We start from the raw sequence: 13,722 nt of genomic DNA, 5'->3' as shown, positions 1-13,722 counted from the left end.
ACTTGACAGCATCTCCACAATCTGTCTTGAGGAATACTACCAGCTAAGAATGTGAGGAAAATCAGGGCAACACTTAGCCTACCACATACAATAGACCTGTTCAAAACACCCAGAGCACACTTTCATTAATCGGCAACTGATTTGCCCTCTGCCTTGCCAGATTCTCCTGTGATATCTTGTGATGAGGAATAGTCAGCACGAACATCAAAACTGCACCCTGATATACATTACCCAGCATACTGATTTGCCATGCTTCTCATGGCGCCTTGAACAAATTTCAAATGGGACCAGGTCATACGTGATGCCAGGTTCACACCTGGGGCCAATGAGGGCTAGTGCCAAGACCACAATATCCACTCACTCGACACTGCCTTCTGACCAGATTTGATGGTGATCTGCATTTGCTCATATGAGTCTGCACTAAATGGCTCTTGGCAAGCTCTGCATCCAAGAGGAAAACTGATAATATGTCAGTTTGACTTCCTCATCTAGGATTGCCCGAATTTTTCTTGGAGATTAAAATAAAAAGTTAGGTGTATAATTAAACTTACAGTAACCAAGATATCAGGAATTCTACCTCATTAATGGTCACATACAACTAAGAATTTAATGGAATTTCTATCGAAATCTCAATTAGTGTTAGAACAGAAAATACTTAACAAGCGTCTGTTTGTGGCTTTCGACGTTTCTCTCTTTTCTTTTTCTTGCTGCAGACATGATGGCCAGGCGCTTTCTTCTTCCTAGATGAAGAAAAATTCAACTTTTACTAAAGAGGATACCTATGGACATGAATTGACAAGCTTGTAATTCGTGTTTGAAGGGAAATATATCTTCAGTTCTATTCCCAGGTGCATGGCAGGCACTATACATGCTAGGTAACAACTTCTACTATCTATCTTGTATTGACAATTTCCAAAGCTAACACTTCTACTCTATGATGTGAACCTGAATGCTGTTGGCTGATAATGTTTTTGGTATTAGAACGTTAAAGCTTTCTGTTCTGAAAAAAACGGATTCGGTATTTGCTTGAAATGTTTTAATAAGTTAAGAATATACTCCCTCCGACACTTAGTGCTTTACCACATTAATTTCCTATACAAGAGATCCTATAGTACGTTTTTGTTTAAAGGTGATACTGAAAGGAGGAGAAAAACCGGAACATCATGAACTTTACCTTTGTCTGCTCTTAAACACTCATAAGAGAGCTTGTAAGTTTTTTTTGTTAAAAGAAATTACTGTATCGATTTTACATTCAAGAATTCAGATAATGGAAAATTGGAGGCAGGGTTAACTTTGACTTACTTAAAAACTTAAAAACTGAAGAGCATCAGGTGTTCAGTTGGCTGTTTTGAACTCATGCTGTGGTTTTTCTAAAACAAAACACAAATATTTTTCTTACTTAAGGTTTTAAACATATTATTTACATATATGAAATATTAATTATTATTTCTTTATTAAGCACACAACTTATTTCAAGACTGGCATTTTAATAAGCATTACCTCTGTAAACATATCCGACATCCTACACCTTCATATTGAAGGTGTACAGCTGACAAAGACATGTTGAGAATGACTGCCACGACAGCTAAAGTGGGCAGCAGTTGCCTGGGATTTACAAGGAACGGGTGGAGGAGGAGATGGAGGTCACTGCTGTAAAAAAGGTGTTCGCGGGTCAGCTTTCCATAAAGGATCCCCCCCCTTCCCCTGCAATGTTGCGTAAGCGTTCGAAACCTGGATGGCGGCACGTCTACTGCTCTACGCGCGAGGAAGCATTCCACCTGTCGTTGTAAGGTGTTACAGCTCACCAAAACATGTGAGACACTCCAGTGGATCCCAAGAAACCCAAGAAGTATTAGACTTGACCTTCTGATGTTTCTAAGCAGAAAAGATAAATAGACAACCAAAACAAAAACAGAACAAAACAACAAACAATGCCCAACAAATAAAAACCAAACCCTTTAAACAAATTATTTCAGCTTTTGCCCCTACCACATAAATAAGCAAAAAGAGGCAAAAGCCCAAATCTATAAAGTCTTTTGTCTTAAGTATGCAGAAAGAAAAGGAAGATCCTACTTTTATCACTTTGCGCTTTTGATTTTCTGTCTGTTCTTTCCGCAATTATTATTTCAACAATCATATAGCACAATCCTGCTATATTTACGAAGCTGCAGCAATCCGTGTGAAGTTTCTTTTGAGTGACGATTTGGTGATAGATAGTTCTTATCACCAAATAATACAATAAGCCAAATAGAAGGGGGAAAAAGAGATTTAGGGCTTTTGTGTTTATACTAAATTATTAAACAAGCTTTCTCGGGTATCTATTTTACATATGATAGATTCTAATGCTCATTACCCCTTGATATAACGAAACAGACCTGTCTAATATATAACACATTTTATTGAATATTTTAGAACATTATTATTAACATTTACAAATGAACAAAATAAATAGTTAATTCAATCCCTGTAATCTATAGACACATTCTGGGATTAACACTTCATACATGCAAAGTAACAGTAAACAATAGATTTTTTCTAGAAAGGCTCCAATTTTCCTCAGGCTCTGTCCAGGCACAGCAGGCCACACAAAGAGAATACATTTCTCAAAGTTAAGTAGGAATTTCTAATTCCCAACTATTCAGGCTGCTGCCGACTACCACATTGTGAGTAAGAATAAACAGGTTCGGGGCAGCCAAATTAGCAATTGCAGAAAAAACAAACCAATCAACAATTAACGACTCAGTACTTAAAAAAAATGCTACTCAAACAGGGGCCCATTTGCCGCAGGGGGGCAGGGGAGGTTCAGCCCGCCCGCATATCTACACAAGTTGGGGAGACAGTGCTACACTCCCCCTTTTTTTCCAATCCTCCACTCCTCAGCCGGTCAGGAGTACGTCGCTCCCCTCACCTCAGTGGCCTATTATTTGTCTCAGCAAAGAATGTAGGAGGTATATCTGTCAGAGCCAATAGCGGACTGTATCTTCTGCGGCACTTGTTCATTCCTGAAAACAACATGCTCAAGGCAGTGGGGGAGAAAGGACGCTCTGAAGCTCTGCTTTGGTCGGAAGATGCATTGCTACAGATTTCATCCATGAATCTGCCCTCACCTTCACTGTGACATCCATGGCACCACATAGCATCTCATCACTGTCACTATATCATTAGGATATATTTTGCACAACAGCATGCCTCATTCTAAAAGTCTTAATCTGCCAGCACATTAAATATCTTTTGGATAAACATGCTATTCATTGTATGTGAGTTATTGGTACGTATGTGTATAAACCATGTTTGTGAGGGTGAGAACACTCACAAGCAGCCTTTCAGAGTACACCGATAACAAAGGCAAACCATGGTTCATGCTTATTGAGGAAATGCACACAAGCAGAAGATTACCCACGGAACTTGTAACAAACAGAAACCTATCACGAGATAACAACATACACAGTGTGAACTGTTGCCCAGGTCACAGCAAACGAGCTTTCCGAAGTTAAGAAGATATAAAAGGGAAAATGATCATCATGACTGACCTCTTCCCCTACACCACCACACCTGAGTACTAGAGAAAAAAACTGACCGTGGCACGGCTTAGATTTTAAGTGTCATTTGGGGCCATTAATGCTAGTAAATCTCTGGCAACCCGAATAACATATCGTAAAATGTGAAGTTTGAAACGCTCATGTTCATTTGCTGATTTCTCCCAACCTTGTCCAACAAATCCCAAATCACTTCTATGGCACTCTTCACTTGCAGCTGGGGAAATTCATTAGTCATGGTGCCAGTTCTTTAGTTCAAGACAGTCCCCGCATAGGACAACACACACCGCTGGTGTGAGAAGATTCTGCTTTTCGATTGTTGTGGTTTTATGTGTTCTAAATTACACACAATCTTAAAATACAGCTTGAATTAGTGTTTATATATTTTTTTCTTTCACGCACTGTCGGAGAAATCGTGTGAGTTACTGCATTAAATCACACGTTAACAATAGAATACCAATTGAAATTTAAATATGTGTGGATGTTTTCTACATTTTCATATATCATTTCAATTACCACACAGAATCAAAGCTGTACATTGCCTGCTTTACCAGTTGCCATTTGTTGTGTCATTTTAATAAAAAATAATATTTTTCAATTCACCTCATGCACATACTGGATGCAATCTCTTTATACATGAAAAAACTTTCAAATGTAGGTTTTTCGTTTACATTACTGCACTCAGAACAAACAACAATGTAAACTTTAGAGCCCATACAAGTTCACTCTCTTCTCTTCAGAACTGATCGCATAAGAGAACAAGTTAGTTCACATTACGGGCGATAATACTGCCCACTTCTTATATACAGATCACTGGAATGGAAGGCACTCGCTCTATGCATCATGTAGATGGCATGGGCAAGCATAATTTACGTGTAGAGCACTCAAGATTCATATGCATCTTCATGCATCCGCCATTGCTCCCAGCAGGACACTCATCTGAAAAAAATGCATTAATTAAATATTCGTCACTTAATCCTTGGGAGAACTGTATGTCTCCCTGCGCTTGTTTACCTGCATATCGGCCATATCTTCAGTGTTATGCAGTCTAGATGAATGACCCAGCAATGTGTTTGTTATTAAGAACACTTTCATGCAAATTTGACATAATTCAAAGAAGTACAATGTGAAAGTTTCTAAAGATACTACAGCACTGCGACCCAAGATTCTTAAGATCTTAAGTGGCCTCAAAAGTCGCGAAGACGGGAATGAGATGTGGAGCTTGCTTCAGAAGTCTTTAAAAGAGCGCACTCCGATGGCAGAAACGACATGAACTCGAACCACCAAAAAAGAAAATTAACCTTTTCTAGGTCGGCATCTGACGTCGGACGAATGGAAATAAACATGCATTGGTCTACCACTGCTTTGGATCATTACCGGAAAGAACTCGCCGCATCAGCCTGGATGCAGGACCTCTGGATGTGGTGAAGCACGAAGGATATATGAATTCATTTAGTGCATCTTAGAATGATAAATATCTTGAACGCTGGCTTAACATGCCATACAAACGCCTTCTCACTTTCAGCAAGGTGACGTAATAAGAAGCAGGCCCTAGCAACAATGGAAAAAACTGGACACTGAAGTTTCGACTTGAAATTAGATGAAAGGTTTCTAACCATTTAGAGGAGTGAAATTCTGGAACAAGCCTTCAAGGGGGCAGTAGTGGGGCAAAAGACATATCTGCCCTCAAGACTAAGCCTGTAAGTTTATGGATGGGGATGGCATGATGGGATAGCCTAAGTTTGCAATGAATTGATCTTCAATTATTACAGGTAAACAGGCCCAATGCGATCCGTGATGGGATGTTAGATGGGGTGGATCTGAAGTTGCATACAGACGAATTCATTTCCTGCGTGCTGGCTGGTGATCACTTGCCCACATGTCAGGGCTTTATCTGATCACCACATTTGGTTCTCAGAAGATTTTCCTCCAGAGGAGATTAGCAGAGACTTCTAAGGACGGCTAGAGCTAGTTTTTCACTTCTCGTGCAGCAGGCCGTGCAACCATTTAACGGCAACCCTAGCGTGTGTCTTGGGGGCACCATTTTCCACTAGGGACTTTGCGGGTCTAGCTAAAGGGGCGCCATTCTTTCGGCAATCACAGCCAGACCGGCAGCGGCTAGAGTCTTCGGCTACCCTGGACGCCCCCGGCATTCTAGGCTAGGAGGGAGCTGGGGCATGGTGAGCAGGGAGCGGTCCGCTCAGCACAGTAAGGGGTGGCATGCAGGGGAACTCCCCACCCCAGCTCACCCCATGCACCTCCTCCTCCCGACACGCGCTGCGCTGCTTTACTTCTCCCGCCTCCCAGGCTTGCAGTGCCAATCAGCTTAGGTGTGGCCAGCCTGGGAGGCGGGAGAAGTGAAGCAGCCACGGCGTGCTCGGGGAGGAGGAGGGGCAGGGGTGAGCTGGGGTGAGAGGGAGAAACATCTTTGCACTGGCCCTGCTCTGCAGCATGGGGCACGTGTCACTTGCTGGAGGATTCTCTGCACCCTGAGGTCTTTAAACCACGATTTAAGGACTTCAATAACTCAAACATAGGTTAGGGGTTTGTTAAAGGAGTGGGTGGGTGAGATTCTGTGGCCTGTATTGTGCAGGAGGTCAGACTAGATGACCATAACGGTCCCTTCTGACCTTAAGTCTATGAATCTATTATCTTCTGCCAATGTAAACAAACTTGTTTGTCTGAGCGACTGGCTGAACAAGGAGGAGGACTGATTGGACTTGTAGCCTCTAAAGTTTTACATTGTTTTATTTTTGAAAGCAGTGTTTTTTGTACAGAATTCTACATTTGTAAGTTCAACATTAATGATAAAGAGAGATTGCACTACAGTACTTGTATTAAGTGAACCAAAAACTATTTCTTTTGTTTTTTACAGTGCAAATATATGTAATAAAATTAAGTGAGTAGTGTACACTTCGCATTCTGTTTTGTAACTGAAATCACTATCTTTGAAAACAGAAATCATCCAAAAATATTTAAATAAATGGTATTTATTATTAATAGCACAATTAATCAGGATTAATTTTTTAAATCATGTGATTAATCAAAATTAATTTTTAATCGCTTGACAGCCCTACTTTTTTTATATGGGAATTAGATACAGTGCTCTTGTCAGTTAATTTCTAACTTATTATCTGCAAAAAAATGCTAAAGTTTTCAGATGCCTAAAATGTAGCCCCTGGAATCTCAGTTAAAGTTGGCCACCCCCTCCCTCACAATCTGAAATGGCCCCTGTCCTTCAAGCAGCCTAAAGACCTGATCCTAACAGGTTACAAGTCTCCTCAACTCGCAGTGAGAGTTACTTGTGCTAATCACTTCCCAGAACAAGTCCAATAAGATATAACAATCAAAATTTTGGGATAAGAAAAATGTTGTAAAGTTGGAGGTGAATAGCTCTTGTTTTCTTTAGGTGACAGATCTTACTCCCATTAAAGGCAATGAGAGTGTTTCCATTGACTTTAATGCGTTGGATTCGGCACTTAAGAGGTAAGTGTTGCTAAAAATCCTGCAGAGTACAAAGCTGGAACATAAATTGTCTCTGAGAATCTATTCCCCAGTAAATATTGGTTCTAATATAGAACATTTATGACTGGACTAATCAAAGGCTGTCAGTTATGAATAAACTTAAATTTGCTGTAGACCTATGTTTTTCTCTTCACCTCTCCCACCACTTTTGCAGACTGTAATTCTAATACTACAATATTAGATTATCTGGTATATTTTCACAATGTTTCTACAAATAAATTTATTACTAAAACAAAACTAAAAACTATACAAAGCCAGTTTTTTTCTTTTAACTGCTATCAGGAAATATACACCTTCCTATAATGAAAATATAGAAGATAATAAAGCACTAAATTTGGTGTTTTCTACAGATTAACATTCATACATTGCTTTGAAAAATGTAACGTTCTGTATATATGTTAAGTACTCTTCTTGGTCAGAGGGCATTCATAACATATTATTTCATTACATCCCAACATTGTAATTGGAAATATTTGAGAGTACTTTTTGTAGGCAACTAATTTTAAACAGTTTTTTTGGTAAGTAAAATACAAATAAAATGAGTCTGCCGTATTCAATTTATGTCTGAATCACAGTCCAAAAGATTCATTTTAATAGTTAAACTGTTCCTGCCCCCTTTTGTTCCAGTGATTTAACTAGAATTAAAGAGAGAGAAAGCAAAGGGTATTTTCTGTAGACCATTCACTAGACTATATTAACTATATTTTTCATATAACATTGCTACTTACAAATGCTCAAGAGACCACATATTTGTCCCTAAATACAGGCATTTGGTAATGTTTGTCTTGCATCAGGACAATTAAATAACACAGTAGAGCCATATTAGGCTAAATGTTCCTTGTTTACAGAAATCCAAATATACTCATAGCACAGTATTTTTAGAACACATATTTTCCAAGTAACAAAGAAATGTTAGCTATGAAGTGAAAAGCAAAGAGGTTCTCCAACACAAACACTTGAGAAGTATACTTTTTAAACTTACCGTATATACTCGTTCATAAGCTGAACATTTTTGGTAAAAAAGTGATGCATCAAAGAGCGGGGGTCAGCTTATAAACAGGTCTACACCAAAATGTGATGATTTTAAACTCTATGGAATCATTGAATTGAATATCTAATACGTTGTTGTTTTGCTCACCTGCAGCGTCTGCAGGCATGGAGCCCCTCAGCTCCCTGTGGCTGCGGTTTGCCATTCCTACCCAATGGGAGCTGCGGAAAGTGGCGTGTCCCTTCCTGCATCTTCCATTGACTGGGAACTACAAACCGCGGCCATAGGGAGCCAATGGGCTCCATGCCTGCAGACACTCCAAGTAAACAAAACGTCCCACCAGTGGCTTACCCTGGCAGGCTGGGAGCCAAAGTTTGCTGACCCGTTTATTGATGTCAATACTGCAGCCTTTTAAAGTTGCAAAGGCTTTGTTTAGTGGACTAGATTGGCTTGAAAGGAATACTAAAACAGCAGTGCTGCAGATCTGCACGACATTTGACCCATGCATTTCACAAAATGCTATGCCTTACAAGTCAATCAGAAAAATACAATGAATGATAGTATTATAGCACTGGTATCAGTCCGCTACTGTGTAATTTGATCTCTTCATGCATTTCTGCCAATGGACCTCTTGGAGTGTCTGTAGGCACAGAGCCTCTCAGCTCCCAGTGTCCGCAGTTTGCCGTTCTCAGCCAATGAGAGCTGCGGGGCCACTTCCTGCAGCTCCCATTGGGTGGGAAAGGCAAACCGCGGACACTGAGAGCTGACGGGCTCTGTGCCTGTGAATGCCCCAGGTAAACAAAACATCCAGGCCCGCTAGCAGCTTACCCTAATGGGCCAGGAGCCAAAGTATACATTTATGCTCAAGAACGTACGTTAATATATTAGAACTAAATAAAATACAACTACTGATACCAATCAGCTCTGTGTTCTTGAGGAACCAGGGTGCAGTATCTAGCCTCTCTGACTCATGATGCCTATCTATGTTCAAGTAAGCGTTCTGATCCATAGACCCAAACTCTGCATCAGTTCCACTGTGACTCCATCTTCTCCTGACTGATCGTGCTTGGGACTCTGCCTGTCTCCAGCACTCAAGACCCTGAGCTACCATCACCACCTGGGAACTCCGACCAGTTCAAGCCTCCTGGAGTGGGTGAGATCCCCCTCTTTCCCTCTCTCGGTTTTCCTTTCTACCTTAGGTATTAACCCTAAATAAGGTATGCCATGTTGCTTTAGCCTTCTTTGTGTAGTTTTCACTATTATTCAATAAATAACCTTTATGGTTAAGCTGGCTTCTTCTCTCACTCTTGCTGAACTTTAATCTTTTGTGTTTTTAGCTTCCTCCATTTACTCTGCAGCAATGCTTCTTTTACCTAAGCTAAAGATCCCTGCAGCGCCCAAAATACTGTGGGGTTTGCTCATCAAGTAGGTTACTACCAGTACAATTGTGACGTGAGAGTGGGGACAGTGACGTGCGGAATCTGGGACACATAAGGGGGGGCAGCTTGAAAGTGCTGCTTGACCCGATTCGCTCAGACTTGCTCTGTTAATGTATGTGTGGGTGTTCATTCGGTTCTGGGGCTGGAGGGACCCAGCCCTAAGGAACCTAGGTCCTGCAGGATAGCTCCATTGGGAGGGGATTTGCAGAAGGGAGAAGCAGAGCTCCATATGGAACACACAAGTGACACAAGAAGTACATTGATAGAGTTATAGACCTTCTCCTCTCCTCCCCCTGAAGAGTAACCCGAATAAATGAGCATACCCCAAAGTAACAGGCAAATCTGGTAACACTACCTAAGTCATAAAGATCTGAAGAATGGCCTGGGATATTATAAACTCATAGGGAGAGTGAATGCGTAGACAATATAAAACAGTACACTTCTAATACCCAATAAGTTCATATCATCTGTATCTTGGAGATAACATGCTGCTCACTAATGGAAGTTATAGCATTTTGGTCTGATGTAATACAGGAATGAACAAAGACATGCCACCTCAGAAGATAGAGAAGCCAATTTTTTTTTCTTTTTTTTTAAGTTTTCCTGATCTACAACTGTTCTTTGTAAAAATGGTATTTGATTAAAAAGGTGCATCTCCCATTATTTTTGATACTGGCCTCTAAGTTTCCTAAATTATGTGAATTAAGGGAGAAGATTATTTCTTCTAATAATTTATTAGGAAATTCCTGAGAAGTCTGTTTTTCTCAGAGTTGCAAGGGAGATTTTGTTTGGGATCTTTCTATAGCACTGCCCTACCAGTGCTAAGACACTTCACAGGTGGAAGGTCTCTCAATGAAAAAATGTAACAGCACCAGGAGGGAATTCCATTCTGAATAAAATAGAACCAATTCCCTATTCTGGAAAAATTTTCAAGCAGTAATAGCTATGTTCATTTCAAGCCACAGAGGTCTTTAGGATATCAATAAAGAGAGGCAAAGAAGTTTTACATGAAATATTTAACTGTTAAGTCTACATTTAGAGCTGGGAACCATGGCAAAGCTTTTCAAAATATATGTATTGTACTTAATAGATTTTGTTGGAAGGGCAAATTACACATATGGTGCACAGTCCATATATTTCTTTCTGGTTAACTCCTCCACAGTAAGTAGACTTAGAAGGAGTAGATTTTTTTCAGTAAATGTCAGTAAACGTCAATTCACCATATTCACACAAATCAACAAAAACTATTTTCATAGATAATAATCAAAATTTATATATAGGCAAAGTAAGAAAAATGCTGCTTGAGAATTTATTAGAGTTTGATTTAAGGATATTTACTTTGTATATTTTGACACAATGTTTACAATTTGTGTTTTAACAGTTATAAAGCTTTAACTTTTTGAATCTCATCATCTACTGTCATTAAATAATTACTTACTAACTCCTTTGTTGTCTGACCACCCGGTAATAGGGTGTTCAGGGCGGCTGGGTGGGTTATGGCTTAGTGTACCTGGTTTCCAGTCACTAGCTGCAGAAAAAAGGGTGGGGAAGGACAGACATGACTGGTCCTACCCCAGAGGCGTCGTGGCCTCAGCCCACCTATGGGCCTAGTTCTCAAGCAGGATGTGGTAAGGGAACCAGGGCCAATCCTCTCCATGGGATCCCAGCCCAGGGCCCTGTGGAAAACAGCACCAGCCAAGTCCTCCACACAGAGAACCCAAGTCTGCCACCCTGGACCACTTCCTATTTATTTGCTGCTTTAGCTTGGGGCATGGTCCCCTAAAGTTCAAACAATCAGAAGTTTAACAGAGTTCAAATGAGCAGAGCCTCTCAGGACCTGTCGGTTCTCAAAAAAGGTGTGGGTGAGATGTAGGTTATAGAAAACACCGTCTGTGGGGCTCACCAGCACCACAGGCCCATCTCAAGCTCAGCCTTCAGTGTGGCTTTCAAGAGAAGGGCCTGCCTTTCCCTCATTGCCTGGATTTCTGAGCTTCTTTTTAACCTGTACCTCCAGCCAGAGCATGCTCTGTAGGCCTGGAGGGGCAGGACTACCTGGGCCCGGTATTGCCCTTTAGCTCCTTTGGGCCTGGTGTTAGGTTTGTATACACCATCACACAAACCCCATAATTTCTTGCAACTATGAAAATGTATATAGATAAAAAACAAAAAAAAATGCTTAAAACCAAAACATCAATATTATCATAATTACAAAAAAAAAATTAATTCTGTGATGCCTACTTATAAAGCTGCACTATATTCAGTTCAAATTTAGACTTTTTTTTTACATATCTGCAAACTGTTGTACAAAAGATATCTTTGATTTATTTTTCTCAATAGTAGATGGCAGAAAAGGGCCATTTTCCTGCTTTGAGAGAAAAAAAAAAAACAACTTGCAAAGTGTTTCATCCAAAGAGGTTCCGTTTACTTTATCAACTGAAGTTGGGGGTGGGGGGGAAGAGCTGAAGACTTGCTCTTGGGATGGGATTTATCTACAGGTTAAACAATTGGATAGGTTTGTTTTTCTTAACTGGAACTGGTCTCCTAGTGTTGACAAGAGATATACACTTGCAGCCCCAGGGTAATATTTTCACAGTCCATACATGACTTAGGAACCTAAGTCTCATAGGAAGTTAACAGGACTTAGATGCTTTTGAAAAATGTTACCCTTAGCCTCTGGTCTCACTTCAATGAAAACCTTTGCCAGTAGAGATGACATGCCAAACAGAATTGAGGGGGAATATGCAGTATATATATAATTTTCAGACAAACAGCTTCAATTTTCTTGCAGAAAAAATGAAGGAATTTCTAAAAGAGCAATGACAGGTCTATTAGTTGTCTGCAAGGCAAAGCAAGACTGGGGAATTCAGGATATTCAGATGGGCCATACATTAAAGGAGAAAAAAATTACAATCCAAGTATTGTTCTAGTCTGTTCAACAAGTGAAGTTGAACAATGACCTTTCCTGTTAGTGTGAAGTAAACTCATCCACTCAGAAACATCAGGCTAGATATTGCCCACTGTATACCCGTGCAACATGCTGTTGCCACTCCAAACACCTGAATTTAGTGTTGCCCATGCAATTTTGTCATGAGCTTCATGACATTTGGTATTTTTCTTACAGACCTAGCTCCTGAAGTCATATATGTGAGAAACTCAGCTTTCATTTAAAAAAAAAGTGAATTTTTAGTCCTCATGATTGTGGGAAAAGCTTGAAAATGTGAAATGTTAAGGCTCAAAAACCAGAAGGCACATAACAAGAATGATATAAATAAATCTCATGATTTTAAACCAATCTCATGGTTTTGGGGGGCACGGTAGGGGGGACTTGAGTGCTTAACAATACTGTGGATCTTAAGACAACTATGGAACAAAAAGTTGGCAGAGATCAGACATAACAGAGCTAATGAACTCAAAGATGTGGGCCTAGTTAGTTAAAAGTATTAACAGAGGGCTTGTTCTTCCAACAGGTGATAATTCACCAGTATAATGGTTGTGAGGACGCGTACTGTTACTTAAATCTGCAGAAGGAAGCCAAGAACGACTGGGATGGGGAAGGTTCTAGGCAGAAGCACTATACTGAACCAAGGAGTCAGTAGTTTTAGTGATAATATATATTCCCTATTGTAATAACATTCTTGTTCAATGTTTAGAAGAAAACACCTCTGATATTCTTTACTGTTGTCATGGGACAGCTGTCACAGTATGGGTGAAGAAAAATATTTTAAAATGGTTTAATAAAAATAAATGAGTTAAGCAAGAAAAATACAAACTCATGTAGCACAGAACAAAAACAAGTTACAATATTGTAATGTTCAAGTTTCATCTGAATTCAGAGGGAGATATAATGTACAATTTTTTCCATACATAGAACCTAGCAATCCTATTTGCCAATTTTAATGCTTACAACATCTGATGAATACTTTTTCAGAAAGTTCCTTACCGTGATTCTCTTCATATCTAACTGGCGGAGCTGCATCATATGATGGAGAATAGTGCTCTTGTACCATGTCTCCTGAGCTATAGGATTGCCATCAAGGGTGATATCAGACAGGGATGAGGAATCAGCAAGACACAGAATGTTGTCAAAACTGCACACAAAAAAGGGAATTGCTTTTAACGCAACTGAGGCATCAATTTTCTTCAAAAAGACATACAAGCTATAGGACGGCATTCTCTAAACGCTAAATATGCTTACATCAGAAGCATGTTACAAATGAATATGAATTGTTCTTGC

At 39.9% G+C, this 13,722-nt stretch overlaps 1 protein-coding gene across 1 annotated transcript in view; it reads right to left on the bottom strand.

The window, feature by feature from the left end:
* Positions 1-13,722, bottom strand: part of LRRC49 (leucine rich repeat containing 49) — a 149,634-nt gene that overhangs the window by 66,121 nt on the left and 69,791 nt on the right. The window contains 1 exon segment of the mRNA XM_032779850.1: positions 13,429-13,576. Coding sequence (XP_032635741.1) covers positions 13,429-13,576 — 148 coding nt within the window.

Source organism: Chelonoidis abingdonii, chromosome 9 (genome assembly GCF_003597395.2).
Source record: "Chelonoidis abingdonii isolate Lonesome George chromosome 9, CheloAbing_2.0, whole genome shotgun sequence".
Classification (NCBI taxonomy): Eukaryota; Metazoa; Chordata; order Testudines; family Testudinidae; genus Chelonoidis; species Chelonoidis abingdonii.
Note: the sequence above shows the minus strand (reverse complement) of the source record. Positions and strands in the feature narration are given on the sequence as shown.